The 22,499-nt window shown below is 39.0% G+C and overlaps 1 protein-coding gene across 19 annotated transcripts in view; it reads right to left on the reverse strand.

Moving 5' to 3' along the window:
* Nucleotides 1-1,270: 1,270 nt before the first annotated feature.
* Nucleotides 1,271-22,499, reverse strand: part of LOC129171936 (muscleblind-like protein 1) — a 77,998-nt gene continuing 56,769 nt past the window's right edge. For 7 of the 19 annotated variants that reach the window (XM_054761134.1, XM_054761266.1, XM_054761106.1 and 4 more), the window contains 10 exons: nucleotides 19,865-20,035; nucleotides 19,554-19,775; nucleotides 17,348-17,587; nucleotides 16,753-16,806; nucleotides 14,725-14,878; nucleotides 11,194-11,229; nucleotides 9,378-9,469; nucleotides 9,086-9,130; nucleotides 8,434-8,505; nucleotides 1,271-7,025 (listed from right to left, as the gene is read on the reverse strand). In XM_054761134.1, the coding sequence (XP_054617109.1) occupies nucleotides 8,449-8,505; nucleotides 9,086-9,130; nucleotides 9,378-9,469; nucleotides 11,194-11,229; nucleotides 14,725-14,878; nucleotides 16,753-16,806; nucleotides 17,348-17,587; nucleotides 19,554-19,775; nucleotides 19,865-20,035 (1,071 nt within the window). In that variant the 3' untranslated portion in view covers nucleotides 1,271-7,025; nucleotides 8,434-8,448. The remainder of the gene's footprint in view (nucleotides 7,026-8,433; nucleotides 8,506-9,085; nucleotides 9,131-9,377; nucleotides 9,470-11,193; nucleotides 11,230-14,724; nucleotides 14,879-16,752; nucleotides 16,807-17,347; nucleotides 17,588-19,553; nucleotides 19,776-19,864; nucleotides 20,036-22,499) is intronic. The other 12 variants (XM_054761161.1, XM_054761189.1, XM_054761198.1 and 9 more) reach the window with 12 other exon arrangements.

A 22,499-nucleotide genomic window follows, 5' to 3' on the forward strand; every position in this document is an offset into this window, starting at 1 on the left:
ACTTCTTTAATGTAAGACAGTTTAAACTGCCAGCACTTGAGGTCATGTGGGTGTGAGTGGTAAAATGGGGGCGGTTACTCATGTGTCCACTAGAGGGCGACAATGACCGTTTTGGAAGAGTACGGCACAAAACAATTGTAGATTCCTCGTGGTACAGTTGAAAAGATCCTAGGGAAATAATGCTGATAATGATACAAGTTGGAATGCTGCGCATTTGTGTGTGGCACAAATAAATAGAATATTGTGCAATAGTGTATAACAACAAAGTATGAAACTCTGGACTAATACAATCAGTGAAATTGGTTTAATCATTATTCATTATCGGCAGGAAAACCGATATCAATATGAAACGTCATTTTTAAGACTGATAACATTGGAAGGCCGATATTAGTGGCCATCTCACGAGGGACATTTTGCCAGAGGATTATCATGTTTTAAAAATAATTGCATCACATATCTGTTCCTTAAATTCACCTAAAATGGCAAATGGCCGCCCCAAGACAAAAATAACATCTATTTTCTTTTTTATTTCTGCTATAAAATGACGTTATTCTAAAAAAAAAAAAAGACTTTTTCTCGATAGATTACAACTTCTTTCTCTTCATATTTTGACTTTGTTGTCCAATTACTGCAGATTTGTCCATTTTTTCTGCTGTTTTTTCTTTCTTTCTAGTTTTCCTGTTAAATTTTTAGAATGTGCCACGGGCCAGTAAAAAAATCAGTGGTGGCCCCCCCCCCAAGACAAAAACAACACCTCTTTTCTTTAATATTTCAACTTTATGCTACTAAAATGATGTTATTCTCATAAAATTATGACTTTTTAACGATAGATTACAACTTTTTTCAGTTTCAGCCAATAAAAAAAAAATCAAGACAAAAATAACACCTCTTTTCTTTAATATATGAAAAATATTCAACTTTATGCTACTAAAATGACGTTATTCTCTTAATATTATGACTTTTTCCTCAATAGATTACAATGTTTTTCCTAATATGTTGACTTTAAATTTAAAAAAATTCTGCGGATTTTTCCACTTTTGTTGCTGTTTTTATTGGTGTTTTTAAAAAAAGTTAAATTACATTTTTACAATGTGCCGATAAAAAAAAAAGCAGCCCTTGGCCGCAAACGGCCCCGGAGCCGCACGTTGGACACCCCTGCTCCAGCTAGTAAGACGTGCGCCCTCACGTGCAAATACAGCACATGAATCCGTAAGGCTCCGCTAATTTAAGGTCACCCAAAACACATTTTGCACAAAAAGGGAGCAAACTGTTGCATGAGCAAATCAAATATTGTTTTTTTATTTCCATTTTGTTGTTGTTGTTGTCGTCATCCATACAACGAAGAGTCAAATATGGCAACAATCAAAATGTGCATAAACAAATCAGACATCATCGTGTGGCAACTGTTAGCAAACACGTAAGTGGTAGTTTTGCACTTACAAGTAAAAAGCGGTCCAAACAAACAAACAAAAAAAAGCATCCGTGTGCCCCCAGCAGGGAAGAAAGTGACTGCGTGTGAACGTGTGGTTTTGGAGAATCCGGTGCTTTGGTTCTATAGCAAACAATACAGCAGCCGCTTTACATTCATGTGTGTTTAAACGACTTGAATTAGCCTAAATGTGCATTTGGTGCGGCACGTCTTCACCTGCTGAGCGCACAGCGTCGATAAGCAACTTGCTGACAGTATTTATGGCTCTGCAGAAGTATTTGGTTGGATGATGAGTGCTCTTTTTTTTTTCCTTTTTTTTTTTTAAACAACATTCGCTCGGAAACGATTTGATCACACGTGTTATTTCTCTCCCCCGCTGTGGATGTGATCTACTGTACGGGTTATTGTGAGCTATCTATGCTTTTGTGGTTTATACATGCAGTCAAATGAGGATGGAATACATATTGTGTGTGTGTGTGTGGAGCGGGAGCAGCGATGTGACCGACAAATGAAATATAATGCGATCATTTGAAGGGGTGGATCAAGCAGGACAAAAGGGGGGCGTCATTATTCCCCTAAAACATTCCCAGGCAGAACTAACCACGGATAAAAGAAGGGAAAATAGCGCGTAGCTTCCTCTGAACGCATCGGCCAAGAAACGAGTGCCCTTCTTTGCAAGCAATTTTAGCTGGTCTTCTAATTTATTTATGAATTTAAATTAATCTAACAAAATTCCTTAGAATTATAGATCTTTTTTTTTTCTTTATTCAAAATAATATCTCAATATGATACACATTTGTCTCTGTTCATTTGACTATATACAGAAGTGCAAAAAAGTCACAACCTTCGTCCCTTAAGGTTCGAACTCATCATCTGCAGCATTTCTGACTTCACCAGCCGGGAAAAGTCTTTTACGTTCTTGCTCCGAATCTCACCACCCACCGACCCAGAACCAACAAAGAACAAAACAACAAAAACGAATATCCAAACAACCCAAACTGCTCACTTTGGCCTGACATTCAGGGCAAACTTAAGAAATATTTCCAACAATGTCGTTTTTTTTTGTTTTTTTTTTAAATGGATACAGTAGAAAACAATGTTTACCCTTAAAACTATATTTTCAAATATGACCTTGACATGGCGACAAGGAAAATGGTTTCTTTTCACAACAAATTCCTCGTGTCGAAAAAAAAATACCCCCCCCCCCCCAAGTAATGTAACTGAAAAAGACATCCAGCTATATGAACCAAGTGAATGTTTATCATGTATATGCTTCCAAAACAACAAAGTTATGAATGTCATACAACCTCAACAATCTACAACGGCTATATCGATGCTGTCAAGTAATATAGTAATATAGTAAGGCAAAAAAAAACAAACAAACCCAAAACAAACCCAAAACAAAAAGAAAAGAAACATCTACAACTATGCATCTCAAATAGATTCAAATCCTTAAGTAGTACATAATAAAAGCTCCATGGTTTTTAAGAGAATAATTGTTACACAGAGAAAGAGGAAAAAGCACAAACGTATTATTATTCTTACTCTTATTATATCATAAGCGACGTGTGACTAAGTAACTAGAAAACATCATTGGTGCTCTTTACCTGCATGGTGATTGACAAGTTTGGGCCGCGACCCATTCATGGTAATCTAAGGCTTTGTTAGGTACAATACAATCGCTAAAAGACGCGCGACACACCTCTGTGGGACCACAACAGGGACGTAAAACTGTTGAATGAACCAAAAAAACCAAACACAAGACGCCCCTTCCTCAGTGAGAGATGCTGTTCTAACGAGTTTGGCTTTGATTATTGTTATTATTCGTTAAAGTCACACCTCTGTCGTGTTTCCTCTTAAGGCAGGGGTTCCCAACAGGTACAATTCATCATGCGTTGACATGTTTTGCTCCAATTTTGGCCAAAATACGCCTTCTTCTTGTTTGTTTCGTAGAAAGGAGTATGAGGTCTACAGCGAAATAGGAAAAAAATAAATAAAAATGTTGAAAAGTTACAAGAAAAAGTCGTCCGGTTGCGATAAAAATCGCGTGACCTTACGGAAAACGGTCAAAATACTACAGGAGTAAAGCTGCATAGACAATAAAGTCAGAATATTAAAGTCTTAATGCGAAGAGGAAGAAAACTCCAAACATAATTTAAAAAAACGAGCTAAAGTCAAAATTACTATACTCTTTATATTACAAGTTTTGGTTAAAATTTTTCTCACGACTTTACTCGTTTTAACGAAATAGTAACATCACGAAAAATAGTGATAAGAGATATGACAAAAAGAGCCAGAAAGTGTCTGTAATATAACAATGAAAAAATTAATATTGTGAGAACAAAGTCGTAACATTGCTAGCTAAATATTTAATGAGGCTACGTCCGAAGTCTTATACTCATGATACTGTATGGATTTTCGCTTTTTCCCCTCATCACTTTATGACTTCACTCGTTATATCGTTTTTTTTTACAAAATAGTAACATTCCGAAAAATACTGAGAGTTATGACAAAAAAGTCGTAAAGTTGCAAGGATACGGCTGTAAGATAACGATAAAAAACTTAATATTTTACGAGAATAACGTCAAAATGACTATACTCTTTATATTGCAAGTTTTTTGGTTAAAATTTTTTTCCCGTAATTTCACGACTTTACTCGTTTTATAGTTTTAATGAAATAGTAACATTACGAAAAGAGTTATGACAAAAAAAGCCAGAAAGTGGAATGAAAAACTTTGACTATTGTCAGAATAAAGTTGTAACATTGCAAAGACTAAAGATTTAACGAGCCTAAGTCAAAATTCTTGTATTCTTTATACTGTCTTGATTTTCACTTTTTTTCCCCATTATTTTATTACTTTAGTTGTTTTATCGTTTTTACGAAATATTAGCATTAACATTACAAAAAAATAGTGAGAGTTATGACAAAAAAAACCTCATAAAGTTACAAGAATATGGTCGTAACATACTGAACAGTACTGGTTTTCGTTTTTCCCCCATTTTATGACTTTACCTGGTTCATCATTAAGGAGTAGTAACATTCCGAAAAAAATAGTCGTAATAAAGTCGTAAAGTTACAAGATTAAGGTTGTTATACGACGATTAAAACGACGCAATATCATGACAATGAAGTCGTCACATTAAGAGAATGAAGATGTAACATTACGAGACGGAATCCACAAGAAAAAAAAGTCTTAACGTTACGAGAATAAAGATGTAATTGTCGTAACCTTACGTATTATGAGAATGAAGTTGTAATGAGAAATAACATACTTCGGAAAATAAAATAAAGCCACAATAATGTCTTATCTAGTGTCAGCCGTGATATTATGAGAAAAGAATCGGAATATTACGGGAAAAAAAGTTTTAATATGCGGAAAAAAGTGAATTTTATATTCCGATAATGTGGCAATGTTATGAGAGAAGACATATTGTAATAACGAGTCGCTTTTTTTTTCTTCAGAAAAGTCATAACATGAGAATAAAGTTGCGATATTATCAGAAAAAAGTTGTAATGTTGCAACAATTAATCGATGATTAATCGATTATCCAATTAATTTACTATTTTGTATCCGATTAATCATTTTTTAATTTAAAAATGCAAATATCCTCTGATTTCAGCCTCTCAAATGTGAATATTTTTGAATTTCCTTAGTTATCCATGAAAGCAGACATGTTATCTTTGTGTTTTGGGCCGAAACAAGATATTCCCACGCACAGCTTTTTGACTTTGGGAAAGCTTTTGACGCCGTCACGAGCCTTTCAAAGTTCTCTTTTTTCGGAGTTGAGTGTGAGCCGTGCTAGGGGTGGGGTGTTTTCTGGTGAGTGGACGTGGTGAGAAGCCATGATGCCAGGCCACTATTTAGCTTGTTAGTTTCCTTTGTCGCTAATGAACAATGGACACTAAAGCAACATGGAAAGTGGTACTGGAACTGGAACTAATCAATGTGTTACAACACTTTTATTGCAAATGTTGAAGGCGTAAGAAAGATAGGTAATTGCCAGCTGGCAACAGGTGTGGCTCATCACTCCGCCACGCCAGGGAAACCGAAAAGGAACGTGGCGATACAATTAAGGAAACTATGTGTGGCATTAGCTGCAACTCAGTGGTCACATTTTGTTTTGTGGCTCCAAGGGGGTTTCAATTTGGTAGAAAAGGTTAAAGGTTGCCGCCCTCCTGGTCTAGGGCATAACGATTCATCCAAACAACAAGCTTCACATAATTGACTAAGAAAATAATCGTGTCTTATGAAAAAGTCCAAGAATAAGTCATAATGCAATAACGATAAAATGGTATCTTTACAGAGAAAAAAAGTAATGTTACAGGAATAATATTGTGGTTTTTTTCCCTACAAAAATGAGTATTTTTAAATGAGTATTGTTTATTAGGACTTTTTTCCCCGTAATGTTTTTTGCTCAGTTTCAGTGTGGACCAAATACTCCTCCTTTTTAAAGTGTGTTTTCAAAGAAAGCTGGGACCGTAAAATGTCGGGAACCGCTGTCTTACACTGTAAGTGAAGTTTGAAAGTTTGGGCTGCTTGCTTGAAATCTGACTCAGACAATCATTCAAGTGTACTTTTTTTGTTGTTTTTTTGGTTACAATGACCTAACAGACCTCGTGTCTTTCTTTGTCTCTTCTCAGCAACAAGCACGCGGCTCAACAGTGCTTCTTCCAGAGGCGAGCCTCTTTAGAAGAGGACCAACAAGGTAACAAGCCTCACCCTCCCCTTCAACGGGCTTTAGAGTCAATGGACTTGAGCGACACCTTGACACACACAAAAAAAACAGCACTCTAGTCTATGAAAAGTAATAAAAGATTTTTAAAAAACACATTACAAATGACCAAAAAACCTACTTCTAAAATGATTTATTTTAAAATCTGAAATGAAAACAACATTAAGAGCCATAGAATTACTTTTTTTTTTAAATTTTACACCTGGTAAACAAATAACACTGCTGAGACAACACTCTGGTTTGAGCTGTATGGCCTCCATGGCACATGACAAGGTGAGAAGAGCTAGCCTGGCTGTGCTTTCAAGGTACACAGGTACTATGTTGGTTTACCCACAAACATTCATATGTCCCCTCCCCTCCACCATCATTAATTCATCCATCCACATCTAGTTTGACTAGTAGCTGTACACACGCACAATACTGCACTAATCCTTGTTTTTTGTTTTTTGTTTTTGTTTTAAATCGCTGTGCCTGTCTCAGTTCAAATTCAAGGTGCATTTTTTGTAAACGATGAAATATGGCTGATTGTTTCAAAAGAAAAAGGAATATAAAATAAATTGGTCGACGAACGTACCGGAGGTGCACTCTTTGACCTTTTGTGCATCCAGTATAATACAATTAGAACCAATTTAAACATACAGAGGTGTGATGTGACCCGCTGTGCACCAAGATGTCCTCCTCTCCCAACTTCTTTTGTTTTTTTTTTTTTTTTTTTTTAAACACTCGTGTGGGAAGATGGCACCCTCGATGTTTCCATATGTGATGAGACCCTCCTCGTCCCCGTCGCTTGACATTCTGAAGGTTACGTAAATCAAGGCTGAACTGTTTTGGCTTGGACGGTGCCGGCACACATTCATTTGATCTGGAAGAGGAGAAACAGGAAGGACATAAGAACAAGGAACACAAGAGGGAGGTTGTTTTGTTCAACAAAAAAATACTTTAATGTAACGCAGGGGTGTCCAAACTTTTTCCCTTGAGGGCCAGATACAGGAGAAGGGAAGGATGCGGGGACGCACATTATTGTTTCATCTGTAAGTCAACATCTTGGTACTTTTGAAACAGTGCCAGTGCTTAAAAGTTGCCCGAACTGGTACTAAAAAAAACATAAAAACACACACATTTTGTCCAAAAAGAATGCCTGTTAATTTTTACGGAATTTTGTCACATGCAAGTTGAACAGTTCAGCAATCCCTCGTTTATTGAGGTTAATCGGTTCCAGACCCGACCATGATAAGTGAATTTCTGCGAGCAGGATTACTTATTAATAAATTGAGTATTTTCATAATTAGAAAACCTGTTTACAACTTTCTAAATACGGTACAGTTTTTAACATCATTATAGCCCTCTAGACATGAACTACTATATTGGATAATGTGAGTGTAAAGGGGACTGCAGGGGTGTTAGATTTAATAAAAAAATAAGACATAAATAAGACATAATTTCACCAATGCAATATTACCAGTGTAAAATACTACATATCACGGTTTTGAAAGCATCTTCTATAATTGTATTTTTGTTCATTTAGCCATTTTTATGCTTGAAAATGCTTAATTTGGGCCAAGAATAGGTCAAATTTGCTTAAATATGCATATCTTTTGACTAATAATAATAGGCCATAGTCAACCACAATCACAGTGATCAATTATTAATTTATTTTGAAAAGGTGCAAAATTCGAATGGCGAAGTGGCGAGGGACGACTGGTTTGCACTGGTAATTGAACTACTTCAATAACAGCAATGAATAACTATAACTAAGAAATAAATTCACCAATACAAAATAAAATCCACAAGAAATGGTTATAATTACCACAGCAAAACCAGCAGCGGTACAGAACACAGGAAATGTGCATGGTGACCACGATCGGTTGATAATGAGGAAGTGTTGTGTCGCGGACAGCTAAGGAGAAGTGTTGGGATTGAGCACTGCTGTTGGTGTGTTAAGGTAGTTTAAAAAGAGCGTCAGACCGTGCGTCTGTCAGGACGCAACATTACTTACAAGACGTCGCTTCCTCAATATCACCGTCAAGCATTTGTTGCAGGTAGCTGCATCTGCATTCATTTAGCACCCAAATGAAGCTACTTTTTAACGTTTACGTCGGCACGATACTGAGTTTTGGTATGCATGACTACACTTATGGTCCTAATTCTCCTTGTAAATGATCCGATGTGGGCACTGTTGGAATAAGCCACTGGCCAGTAAAAAAATGGCAAATGGCATCCGGACCGGAATTTGGACACCCCTGATGTAATGGATTGGAATAGAGACTCACTGTTCTCGAGAGGAACTACATTTGAGTCAAGTACTTGTGACTACTCAGATGATCTGCAGATATTATTGGAATCTGAGGGAGGGAGTAAAAAGCAGGTCATCAAACGGAGCGCCCCCGACACCCGCAAAACAGAGACGTACAACATATACACACTCTGAAAATATACAGTCATCTTGTCACATCAGCTGAAAAACAAGAGATGGCAAAAAGTCAAAAAGCTATTAGTCTACACTTGCGGCACCTCTGGAAAGCATGAAGAAGGACGGGGAGAGCAGGGTTAAGGGGGTGAAAGGTCAGTGAGTCGGCTCCCCCCATGCAAATCTAACAAGCCCTCCATGTTGTTGACCTGCACACCTCCACAGAATAATGCAGAAAACTGGACCCTTATTATAAAGACTTTGACTAGAATGTGCCCATAATAATCATAGTTAGTTTTTTTCTTTTTCTTTTTTTTAAAGACATGGGACACATGGTAAAGCTGCGTGCTGGAAGCAGCGGCGAAAAAAATTCAAAATAAAAAAATCAAAGAAGGAAAAAAAAAAAAAAAGCCAAGCACCAAAGGGCACAGATAGCAGCTGTTGCATGAGCTGTGCGAATATGGTGAATGTACAGGGGAGTAAGGGGGAGGTTAAAATAACTACCTCATACATACCAATTGCATGTATTCGTTGGTAGTCAACTTTGATAAGGAAGAGTCCTCAAAATGGGAAAGGACAAAAATGGGAGTTACAATGAGGACAGACATATTCAATGCAACACCATTTGTCAAGAAGAAAAGAGAACTGAAGGAGTGTTTTGAATGTGCTACAGTATATACACGTTGGACTCTTAGGTGTAGGCCAACAAGAGGGAGCACCACTTATTTCGCAACCCCACCCACTCGCTGTCCATGTGCAGTGAGAGAGAAAGAGAAGGAGAGAGAGCGAGGCGGTTGAGGTGCAAACCTGATTGGTGGAGGCAGTTGCGAAGGGAACGCTTGTGGCAGATGTGGTGGCTGCAGACACAGTGACTGGAGTACCACCGTGCATCATGGGAACTTTTTTTGGGAGGGGGAGAATCATGTAAGCAAAAATACACAGAGGAGCAGTGTAGCCACACACACACACACACACACACACACACACACACGCACACACACACACATACATAACTTAGGGGGGGAAGACCTCAAGGGATTCAATTTAACTGGATCCCTTTCACCTCTATGCCAACACCGTGAATATGAGAAGTAAACTACATAGAAAACTATGACTACACTATACTGCATATAGTCCCTGTCGAGCTACCTTAGCGTTGCGGAATACTGGTTGCAAACACTGTAGCGCTGGGTAAGATCAATACAGTTGTTGCTCTCACAAGATTTTTACATTTCAGTTTGAAAAGTGAGACCACGAAAGAGGTGATTAAATGATGGTGATTTGATTTCACAACCTTTAACATCTGACGCTACAGTCCTCTTGTGTTGGGTATGGCTCAAAATCAATGGAACTCTTGCTCTAATATGGAACAAAAAATGTTTAAAATAAACTCTGTCTGATAGAGCACTGAAGAGGACTGACTGTCACTTGCTACCACAGCTGATTTAGCAATATTGTTTCAGTCAATAGGATTGTGGCTTTAAAGACAACGGCTGGAATCTTTGACAGCCCTATAAAACACGTATCTTTGAACTGTGACATGTCGTTTTTGTCTGACATATTCCTAAAAATCAATGGGACTCTTGTGCTAATATTGATTGTTTAAAACTATGCCTGAAAAATTTACCGATTTGACCTGTGAGTACCTTAGCCCTCCCGTTTCAATAGGATTCTCGCTTTAACGTAGAAACATTAGTACAGTATTAGTACAGTATTATAAAATGATAGTGACGTGTTGCTTTGCAGGGAACACAGCAAAGTATCGATACTAGGGGTGTCAAGAGACACTCAGTTCACGAGACGAGGTGATACACGTGATTGGGTCTGGTGCGAGAATGCGATGAGACGAGACAAGACTTTAACATTATTTTGACAATGACAATATATTGCAATCTACTAAAACAATTTCTACTATGTTACACTCTTCTGCACTCTGTGTGTACGCTGTCTGCTGTGTTCCATGGAAGAAACGTGCTGAAACCCAAGCACAGAGCGAAGCCTCTTCCTGCCTGTTTGGAGGCAGGAGACAAGGACAACAGACATGCATGGATGTACTGACACCGGCAAAATTATCGAGTTCATTTTCATTCATTGTGTGATTAATTAATTAATTTATTATCGTCCCAGGACTAATGCCCACGCGAGTGTTTTTTCCTTGTTACATGTTAATCTCGCGAGATGTTGCGACACCCCTAATCAATACTAATACAAAAACTACATGATTAAGTCACCTGATATTCGGTAATAGTCAATCTAGCAGAGGTGATATGGGGGAGGTTTAAATTGAACTCCCTCGGTGTGTGATGGTTTTAAAGGGGTCTTCATGTCAAGGCACTCTAAGGTTAACCAGCCAGAAGCCAGGTTGAGAACAAGCATGAGAGTATATTTGGTGAAGCAACAAAGAGAAAACAGCAAAAAAAAGCCATGTCAACTAAAATCCAATAAATGACAGGTAAAATCTAACATTTCAATATTTGTCTTCCTTAAAATTTAGTAACGGTGTCAGCCACAAACATTGAACCAACACGCAGCTTTAAGCAAAACTGGCGAGACTCTTGACGCTGCATGCGAGCCACAAAGACAGGAAGTCACACATAACTGAAGAAGGAGAACTGGAACCTACCAACGCCGGCTGCAGGGGTCATGCACAATATTGAGCCTGCCCATCATGCAGTGCAACAGGAAGTGGATTGGATAGTGTGGGGGTGGGTGGGGTGGGAGAGAAATCAAAACAGCCCGTCACAAGGTTCGTTAGAGTGAGGGGGGGGAGAGAGATAAGGTTGGGGGAAGGTTAATATCTCTTGGTCAGTCATGGGTCTCAAGTATGGTGCATGTCAAGAAGGAACACTAAAAGTATGAAAACATTGTGAACACAAAGTGAGGAGAAGTGTGAACGTGTACAGAAGCCCGCGTTCTCTTAGGTTACCATTAGATATCAACATCTCCAGCATCCCACATCCAGCAGAAGCCCCAGTCATTAAATAGCAATGACCACTTTTAGTGAGCAAACTAGTCAACTACGATGTCAACTACCGTGCATTTGCATGACAACAGCACTGATGAAGCCTGAATACGCAAATGCAAGCATTTTTTTTTAAGTAGTCTGTTTCTTTAGGTATACATTACATTTACTGTATCACTACTATTTCCAGTGGAGACATTACTCACCCAAGTCTTCATCTGCACACCACAAACAGTAATTAAAGGCCATTTTTTTGCAACTTTCTTTGGCTCCATTGTCTAAGCCACTACTTTTTTCTTAAACTATGATCCCTGCAGCTTTTACAGCGGTGCGGCTAATCTATGGCTAAATTCTAATATTGTGTCATCTTCTTTACTTCAGAACGACTACTAATTGTTTAAATACTGTGCCGCTCACGAGTCAGTGAGGAAACGGTAGGTCTTTCTTTGGCAGGAACCAATCACGAGCTATCAGTGCTCTCACAACGAGCTTGTCACCCCATCTGAAATCGGAGGACGTCATTATATATACTAGAATAACACCCGAACAGTCTGAATCACGGTGTCATCTTACTGAGAACAAAAATTCATCACACAGCAACTCAACACTCCAAAGCATACCTCAGAAATATAGAAACATGAACGAATACGAGTTTAAAATGGAAACAAATTTTAAAAGTTTTCACATAAGGCATTGCGTCTGAGAAACGCATTTATTGGGGCGCTGCAATGACGTCAGCCTGCTCTTCTGGCAGCAATGCATTATGGGTAGATGTTAAAATAGCTGCTGTTTATTTAAAATTCATATTGGTACATGTGATGTAGATTTCCTAGGTACCTTTAGAGCGTGTTAAGTGTTAAGTTGCTGTGTGATGAGCTTAATGTAGATGACACCGTGAGTCAGACTGTTATATTGAGTAATGACCTCCTGCAATTTCCAATGGGTTGCCAAGCTTGTCATGAATTTATTCATAGCTCATGATTGGCTCCTGTCAAATAAAGAGCTGCCTGGTCCTCACTGACACGTGCACACCACAATATTTTTTCCTCTAAATTTAGTGTGTGTGGCTTATACACCGGAATTTACGGTATTTTGCAGCCGGGATCAAACGAAAAGCAGAGACTTGTGGCATAACGGTATTATTTAGCAAAGAACTACTGAGTCAACCACTGATGACATCATAGATGGGCGTTTCCAAGTATCCGCAAGCTAATAGGCTGCTAACAAGGATGTTTTGCGATAAAAATACATTAAGACCACATTTGGACATATGCAGTGTATTAATAACATGACAAGATGCGCTTCATATTGTATGCAAACGGGGGCAAAATTGTTGACGTTAACCAAAAAAAATACGCTAACCAGGCTCGTACGCTAACCGAGGTTCCACTGTATGATATTTAAAGACAAAACTCTGTGTCACCTTTCTGTTACAGGTGACAACGTGTGTTAATAGTATTACAGTTGTCCCTCACCACTTTCTGGTTCGAATTTCGCGGCTTCACTCTATCATGGTTTTTCTTTTAAATATGAATTAATAAACCATGCTGTTTCGTGGTTCAATACGGACTGTTATTGCTAAAAAAATATATGCAGATTTAAGCAAATTTTACATACTTTTTGCCTAAGTTAAGCATTTTCAAGTATAAAAATAGAAATATAAAATAAAATTATAAGGCATTCAAAGGATGCATTCATAGACGTATTCTACACTGGTCACTAGGTGTCAGTACTGTAATGTTTGGCGAGACACACAAACGCCAGACTTGATCGCTGGAACAACAGGCTTTTATTTCAGGTTTGAATTAACTCACAATGGGCACAATAATCCCGAATAAAAACATGGCCTACTGTTAAATAATAAACTCTGAACCTCTTCCGTCACTTCCTGTCCCCCACTCATTCTGCTCACCTAGGGAACACATTTATATCAACACACATGAGCATGAGTCTTAATCATGTCTAAAATTGCATATTTTTATTTGCGTACACGGTAATACGAGTGTAAAGGTGTTAGTTCATGTCTAGAGGGCTCTAATAATGTTCAAAACCGTATTTAGCGGGTTGTAAACAGGTTTCATATGCGTTAACTACAAAAATATCCCATTTATACCTGAAGAATCCTACTTCACGAAAATTGGGTCTACAACCAATAAACTGCGATAGATGAGGGATTACAGTATTAGCATCAACTTTTTCTCATGACATTACGCAATTTTTGCTCTTTTTTCCCCCACTTTTGCGGTTTCTTTTGTTAAATTTTATTTCTACAATGTTCTGCGGACTAATAAATAAACGGCAGGCCGCACTTTGGACACAAAACTACTGACGCCGCATGCATATTGTCATGTTTTCAGCTAAGCTGTCAGTTCAAAGGGAGATTGTTTTGACAACTGTGTTGGGTAATGAGTTACCTTTGCAAAAACTAGGCTGTTGTCATGTAAACGCAGCTTAAATCCTTTCCACCAAGCGGTACGTTTGGGTTACTTTGGTACTGTACAGACTTTAATGTGTGTTGTAAAGTTTCAATATAGTCCATCTGAATGTACCCCACAGGCATACCACATAGCCAAAAGCACCAATTAAAAAAAATGACATACTGAAACTTATTTTATTCACTCAAATCTAAGACTTTTGTTCCCCTAGAAAAATTTCTAAACAAGATGGGTCGTCTTATATGCTCGGTCGAAAGAAAAATGAGTCTTGATAAAGAGGTGTTGTCTAACGTTCCGGGTCATCCTATTCCCTTGGTTTAAATTCATTGCGATTTATTGGTTATCCGCCTCCACACCCCACAGAGGAAACACAAGCCTGATCAAAGTTGACACGATTCAAACCACACAGTGACAAACCGAACCGTACCACTTGGTGGAAATGTGTCTTTTCTTCTCCAAGCAGCACCCAGTCTGCATGTGCTGTTCATGTTACTATAATTAGTAGAGGGCTTGTGGCTTGTTCTAAGTGGCCATGCAAAAGCAAACAATGAGGCATCCTGAGCTCTCACACTGCAAAGATCTAGATATCCATCTCTGTAATGTTCTTCAATCCAAAGTATAAATGCACACACTTTGGATAGATGGTTCCACAATGTGCTGAACCGCCATCTGTCCAATTCCAGCCAAGTGGGAGCCGGGTTAAGCCGATCCGGGCATCGTCTGAGTGATCAGAGCGCAAGCTATGTGGTTTGCATACCTGATGGGAGGAAAGCAGCCTGCTGCTGAAACTGCATGCTGGCCAGGGCCTGTTGGTACTGGAGCATGCCGGTGTTAAACACAGCAGAGGCCCCATTGGCCTTCTCCAGGGCTGCCCGCTTTGGCAGGGGAGCCATGACACTGGGGGCGATACCCTGCCCAGCCAGATGAAGGAAGGTCAGTGACAGAGAGATAGAGAAGTGTGTGCGTGGGGGGAAAAAGATGAGTTGGAAAAAAAACAACAAAAAACAAAAAAGGGAACATATGTTAGAGGACATCATAGAAGCAGCAGTACAACATCCTTTGTGTGTACATCAACAATATGATCATATCATCAGTAGCAAGCAAGCAGCACTCTGACACATGTACTACACAAGCAGGAGCATGGTGCCTACTGGAGCTACTGGCTAATAAGCATACACGAATTATTATCTTCACTGGGAATATTAATTGAGTACTACTGTGGCTAACTAGATGCAACATAAGCAAGCATTAACAATTAACAGCGGCTAACAAGAGGTGGAACAGGTAGGAAGCACAGAGAGAGAGAGGGAGGCTGCACTGCTAGCTCCATGATAAACTGTGTAAAGCCATGTTGAAGTGATGGTTCACTCACGACTCAGGTCAAAAATGGCATCAATATGAATGTAGATTCTCCCATGTTATGAGGCCATCTTTGAAAAAACTCAGTGATTGAGTGAACTATCGCTTTTTGAATCATCTGTTCTAGTGGGATGCCCCCCTTTTATGGCTATAAGATTGTTTCCTCTTAGCCCCACCTGACGTGCACTAGCAACACATTCATGCGCATCATTGATAGCTCCACAAGGCTGAACACTTGGACATTAGACTTGAAGCCATGCTACCATTATTAAAGCTCTAGTTCCCTAACCCTCACTTGCTTTTGTTAAAGACACGACAGGTGATGAATTGATTGTGGCTCCTTGTGAATTCAAGCTTGTTTGGCATCCCCCAACTGAACCCCTAAAGCACGGGTGTCCAAACCGTTTCCACCGAGGGCCACATACTGTAAAATGAAAGGATGCAAGGGCCACTAAGAATTTTCCAGAAAAAAAAAGCATCTTAGCTTTGTGATATAGGTAAAAAAGCCTATCGTTAGTGTGAACTATAGTTGTTGTTCTTTAGTCACCGTTTTTGCATGTTGCTGTTTTTTAATTTTCTTCTTAAATCATCTTTGTAAATTTTCTTTTCATATTATTATGACTTTATTTCCTTAATATTTTGACTTTATTCCCATAATATTACAACTTTTTCCCCCAACCTAATTTTCCAATTTTGTTGTTTGTTACTTATAATATTACAACATAAAAAACTCTTAATATTTCAACTCTATGCTACTAAAATGACATTGTTTTTCCTCCTAATATTACAATTTTACTGTCATAAAATTGCGATTTTTTTCTCTACTTAGAATACGTCTATAATTTTTAATACTTTGGATTCATTCTTGTAAAATTAAAGCATCTTTTTCCATTTCTGCTGTTGTTTTTTACTCAAATATTTCAACTTCTTGTCAAATTTCTTCTCGTAATTATGACTTTATTCCCATAATACTTTGACTTCACGCTCGTTTTTTCCGCAACCTTCTTTTACAAAAATTACAACTTTATTAATTGTTTTTCATAATATTATGACTTTAAAAAAGTATTTTTTCTATTTCAGCTTTATGCTACTTATTTTTCCTCATCGTTTTACAACATTATTCTAGTAAATTTTACTTTCTTCTTTTAATATTTTTGACTTTATCCTTGTAAAATTACTGCTGACTTTTCCATTTTTGAAAAAAAAAAAAAAAAAAAAACCTGTTCCGAGTAGAAAATGGCCCCCGGGCCACACTTCGGACACCCCTACCCTAAAGGGAAGAGCCGCGATCATTTCATTGCACACAATAATGACAGAAGGAAAAACAGACATTTGCACTGAGACAAAGACAACAAAATAGCATTGGTTAAAACACTGCTGTACAACAAAGCCACATGCCAAGCTAAAAGGTGAAAGGTCATAGTACCAGGTCAAAGGTTGCGTCGAGGGGTCGCTTCAGTGATTTGACAGCCGACTGAGTCTTAATTAGCAGGCAGCGAGCACATGATGGCAATGGGCCAATGGGGTTCAAGCGCATTAACATAAACCAGCAAGCAGAGGTGCATCATGGGGGCAGCAGTGCAGTTTGGGTATAGGTGAGAAAAAAAACAAATAAAAAAACAAATCAATGCAATTGTACAAGGGGATTACAGGACTAAGGCATGCACAGTGTGGACACTATAGCTCTACTGCTCAACAGTTACATGATCATCATGATACTACGTACTACTCATCTACATTAGTTACCGTCACACACAAATGGATGAACGCAGCAATGAAAACATTGTTCACTCATTACTCATCTAAATCATATTAGACAGTACACTGTGCACATCCTAGTCAGAGTCACATTGCAATGATTCACCCCCAGCTCTCGGCCCTCGCTACGTCAATAGCAAGTATAAAATGTGGGCTAGGACATGGAGACCTTAAAACTGGATTGTACATGACAAGTCCCTACTGTCAATCAAACTTGAGTTGCTTGTTTGTGAGTGTGACTGCATTGGGCAAAGATTGCTCACCATGGCCGCGGCGGCTGAGGCCTGGTTCACCTGGTGCTGAGTGGCCTTAATTTTAGCCTGCAGGTGAGCCGGCGGGTGGAAGTACTTGCACTTCTCACGGGAGCAGCGGCCCTTGATGTAGTCCATGCACACGGTGACAGTGTTGTCGTTTGTGTCTATCATTGTGCTGTCCGCGGGGTGGGCGAAACGACAGTCATCCTCCCCTCGGGAGCAGTTTCCCCTCTGGTATTCGCGACACACCTATAAACAAAGACACATATATAATACCTAATACACATTTTATAAGTAATACAGAGTTTATAGTTAATGCAAAGTAGTCAGCAGGGCTGCCCCTGGCCAAATTGGGACCCTAAGCAGAATTTTATTGTTTTAAACACTGTCATTACATGAATTATACGCAGCAGCGGGGCCGGTCAGTATGGATGTTTACTTTTTACATGGTTGTTCAACTTTAATTGCCAAAAACAAGGCGGTTGCTTTTTTTTATCGTTTTCTGATTATATTTGAAAAAAAATCTCAACACAGAGAGCAAAATCATTTTTTGGGGCCCCGTCACTTAATTGTCCTACTTTTTCCCCCTATACAGAACCCATAATTATTAACACTCATGGCAGCTATGCGCATCCTTTGCACATTTACAAAGTATGTGACCCTGGTGCAAAATGCGATAGATGGCCCTAGTAGTCAGTCATTTGGAAAATTGAATATATATAAGGAGTGTCTAAAGTGCAGCCCGAGTGCCATTTACAGCCAGCGGCTGTTTTTATTTTTTTTTATTGGCCCTCGGCACATTTTAAAAATACAATTACACAAGAAAACTAAAAAAACAACAAAAATAGGGGAAAAAAACAGAAATTTTTCAAGAATAAAGAATAAATATTAATAGAATAAAGTCATTATATTAGGAGAAAAAATAGCATAAAGTTGAAATATTAAAGGAAAAAAGTTGTAATATGAGAAACAACACATTTTTGGAAAATTAGGTTGGAAAAATGTTACAACATTGCAATGATAAAGTAAAAATATTATGAGAATAAAGTCATATTATTACAAGAAAAAATGTAAAAGGAAAAAGTTGAAATATTTGTAAAAATAAAAAAAGAACAGCAAAAAAGTGTAATGTAAGGAGAAAAAGTTCATACAAATATGTTTTGTCACTGAGAACACAAAGCTGAGAAGTAGCTTTCTTTAAATATGAAAAAAAAAATATCTCGGCATATCTACATGAATTGGTTTAAAAATGTGGCCTTTTCTTTTGAGTTTTCAGTATGCCGCCCTTGGTGGAAAAAGCTTGGACACCCCTGATGTAAATGTTATACTGTTATTTCTTTAAATCATATTCTTAGTCTGACATGCTGGCATTCATACAGCATTTCACTGGCCAATGGGGCAGTTCTGATTGAACCATATGAACTCTGCCCAGCAACAAATGGCTATAATCAGAGCATTATGTTAACCTACTGTATGCTGCTGAGTCTGCTAGATGCCAAAAATAGTACAGTATATGCAATTTGTAACACTGCCCGTTTTATTTTCATATGAAAACGCCAATTGATACAGCACAACTCACTTATTTTTTCTGTATTTATGCAGATTACCTTTAACACATTAAACCTTTTCTGTCTCTGTGTATCGTGTACAGCTCCAGAAACTACAATAGGTCAAACTTAGTGAATAAGACTTGCAGTCCATTTGTGTTCCTTTTGCTGTATAAATCATTGGAACACAACCACTAGGTTCTTATTATCGAACTTGCATTAGCTCAGGAAACTTGTAGTTTATATGTGAGACAGCAGGGGGCAGCCCTATCTTAGTGGTGTGTGACGTCTGTGAACAGCCAATAAAGTAAATATGACTGTTTTTGTTGCTTGATTAGATAAAAAAAAATGCTCACGGATAAAAAGCTAATTGATGATGTAAGCACATGCAAACGTTATTTTTTGTAGTATGTTTTGCATCATTTCAAGGAAATGAATTGAATTAAATCAGATCTGGGACAATTTGTAGTCATTAACACAACACAACACAGTCAACAACACTGCATTTTAAAAGTGATGAAATACAAGACTTTTGGCAGTTTTTAATAAGCTTCTAATTAGAAAAACAGTATCATTTGTTAATATAGGGATTGATCTTGGGATTCAGTTTAAAGTGAAAAAGTTTGTTTATGTTTATGTGTAGCAACAGTTGATGGATGCCATGTTACCTCAAGTCTATCTGTTCTCAGCAGCTTCTGGGCTGCAGCAGCAGCATTGGGGACTTGGCTGACAGTGGGGCTGGAAGCCATGAGGACGGGGGTGTTGGGCAGGATCTCTGGGGGCATCAGGCCTGGCGACACAGGGCTCAGGTACGGATTAAAAGCCGCGGCTGCAGCTGCGGCCGCAGCGCTGGCGTTGGTGGCCAGGCCGGGCGTCACGGAGAACATGGGCTGAAGGATGGTGAAAAGAAGATCAAGTCCAGCCTACCATGCAGACAAGAAACTGTGGTATGTTCATTCATGCGTTTGTGTCTTCTCACCATCGGCGGTAGCTGCGTGCCAGGCATCATGGCATTGGCGAGCTGCATGTGCTGGGCCAGCATCACCATGTTCTTCTGCTGGATCAGGTTGTTCCTGCCATTGATCTCCAGCTGGTTCTTTAGGTGGGGAGGAGGGTGCAGATATTTGCAGTTCTCCCTGGAACAGCGGCCCTGAAAGAAACACGGGTTTCCTTATCCTATCTGTGTTTTGGGGCATTTATAGGTGAAACCACTCAGGTGAAGTTGTAAGAGTCTCAGTGCAAATGTGTTAACCCTCAACATGGAACGAAAATATATAGCAAGTATGTGCAAATCATGTCAGAAAACATTTGTTTTTATGTGCTTCCCATTTTTGTCAATATATTTTGCAAGCACCAGTGCCATGGAAAGTGCCTATCAAATCTTTTAGTATTAGAAAGTATTGTATTAACCCGAATATAAGACAACCACCGTTTTTGTATCAGTTGCTGTTGCTCCCCAGTTCAAACTATTTTCTCTCCACGTCACTGGTGTTTGTGAGTGACAAGAAGAAAACCAGGTCTTGCTTGGGAAGAAATCCGCCGTCTGCTGATTTGCATATTTATATACATCTCTAGACGCAGAATACATGACAACTCGGTTTACAGTTTTATATTCGAGTCAATATGATAGTGGAGGAAAACACTGTACATACAATTACGCTTAAGTCATAATGTTAAAAGAAAAAAAGCTGATTTTTTTTGGTAAAAAGTTGCAAAATGATAATTACTTCTATTTTATTCTCATTTTTTGTACAGGCCTTATACTCAAATACTGTAAATGCATTTAAAAAAAATACTTTGCTGCCTCATTGATAAAGAGAAAGGTTGTTTGAGCCAACAGTGAACACTTTGCAATCCCTGTCAGTTACAGCAGGGGGCAGATGGCGTACATGTGTGTTGGTGTGCCCCCAGAAGGTCATGGCTGATGCATGTCTTGCTGCTCTCATGACATCTGGCATGGTGACACTTTTCTTTTACCGATTGTATAAATACAGCCAACTCATGTGATCCTAACATATAATAAAATACGAACCGTGGTCAGAAGGTTGCACTTCAAAGTACCTGAATAATTATCTAAGATGGTGATCCTTATTACAGTCTGCTGCGGGTACCTAATTATACCTTCATTCTGAAGGGGGAGTCTTGCACATTCTCATCCAATTACGAATGCAAACCCATTAATGCATGCACTCAGGGTCATACGACAGGTGGCCCATACACACTACGTGTCACGTGAACCCAAGGCAAATACAGACAAACAATATTTAGCATAGACATGTGTATGATTTTAGCCCCGGGGGCCAGTTGACCCATCTGAGCAACCCCCGCCGCGGAGTCATCTCAGTACCCTGTCATGACTTCACCCGCCTTCACTTTCACTCATACTCGATTACCAGACAGGTGCAAGGGAGCGCGAGAGACCGTGAGTGGGGCTAAGAAGCATACTTAGATTGCAGGGGGGGCTTTTTAAAGATACTTAGTGCTGTCCACTTGGGCCGTCTCAAGTTGTTTTTGGAAAGACTATGATGCAAGTCTATACTGTATGTACATGTGCATCTTGAATTACAGCTAATAAAAACACCAAATTCAGGATTATATAAAATTGGAAAAAAGTTCACGATTGTAAACTACTGGATCACGCTCAAAAATGAACTGTAAATACTTCCTGAACCTTTGATTGGTCTGTTTCTCATAATAACTTTTACACAATATTCAAATTTATTGAGGTGTACCCATATATTGTGAAAACAGAGAGAAGGAATGTACATATTGGTACAAATAATAACAATAATATATAGTGGTAGAAAATAGGGATGGTCGTCTGACTGTACAGTATCCCACAACAGTGAGTACAAGCCTCACATTCACCAGGCAAGGCAGGCATGCTTGGGGCTCCAGCTCAGTTGGGGGTGCCACGAGGGCTGACAAACTTTGAAATTCTACAGGAGTGGCACTGTGCAAAGGTGCCCCCTGTAAATTTTTGCCTGGGGCCCCAACAGACTCTAGAATCGCCTCTGCTCACATTTCAGCAAGCATTTTTATAGCAGTATGTCTTCTCAAGGGACAATACCACAGAAATACAACTTGGTTTTAATTTAGAGTAGTCAGTGCATAGCTTGGAAGGCAACAAAACCGACAGCCATAATTGTATTGTACACTAAAGCTGTACACAAGGGGCGTCAAACTCGTTTTCACCGTGGGCCACATCACAGTTGTGTTTGTCCTCAGACGGCCACGGCTTTGGCTGAAATGTGTGCACAACTGGACTGTTAGAAGACGCTTCACCTCTTATCCAAGCAGGCTTCATCAGTTCATGCTCAAAGACTAGAAAGGACAACTCTAAACAGAGGGGTTGGTGCAAGTTCCAAGCACTTATTCTCTCACGTCAAGGTAAGCTCCAAACAAGACTGGTTTCACTGTTTTGTGGTGCGAATCGGCACTTGTTAAGATGCAGTGGCGTGAGACATCTGCCTGGCAACGACAGTCATTTGGGTGGAATGAGGACAATTCCATCCCCCCCAAAAAAAACAAACTACGTGATCACCGGGGCCTTGAGTTTGGCACCTGTGCTGTACACTCTCTAAAGTTTCACTTCTATAGTAGTCTCCCTTGAG

This window comes from Dunckerocampus dactyliophorus, chromosome 2, assembly GCF_027744805.1.
Source record: "Dunckerocampus dactyliophorus isolate RoL2022-P2 chromosome 2, RoL_Ddac_1.1, whole genome shotgun sequence".
Taxonomy (NCBI): Eukaryota; Metazoa; Chordata; class Actinopteri; order Syngnathiformes; family Syngnathidae; genus Dunckerocampus; species Dunckerocampus dactyliophorus.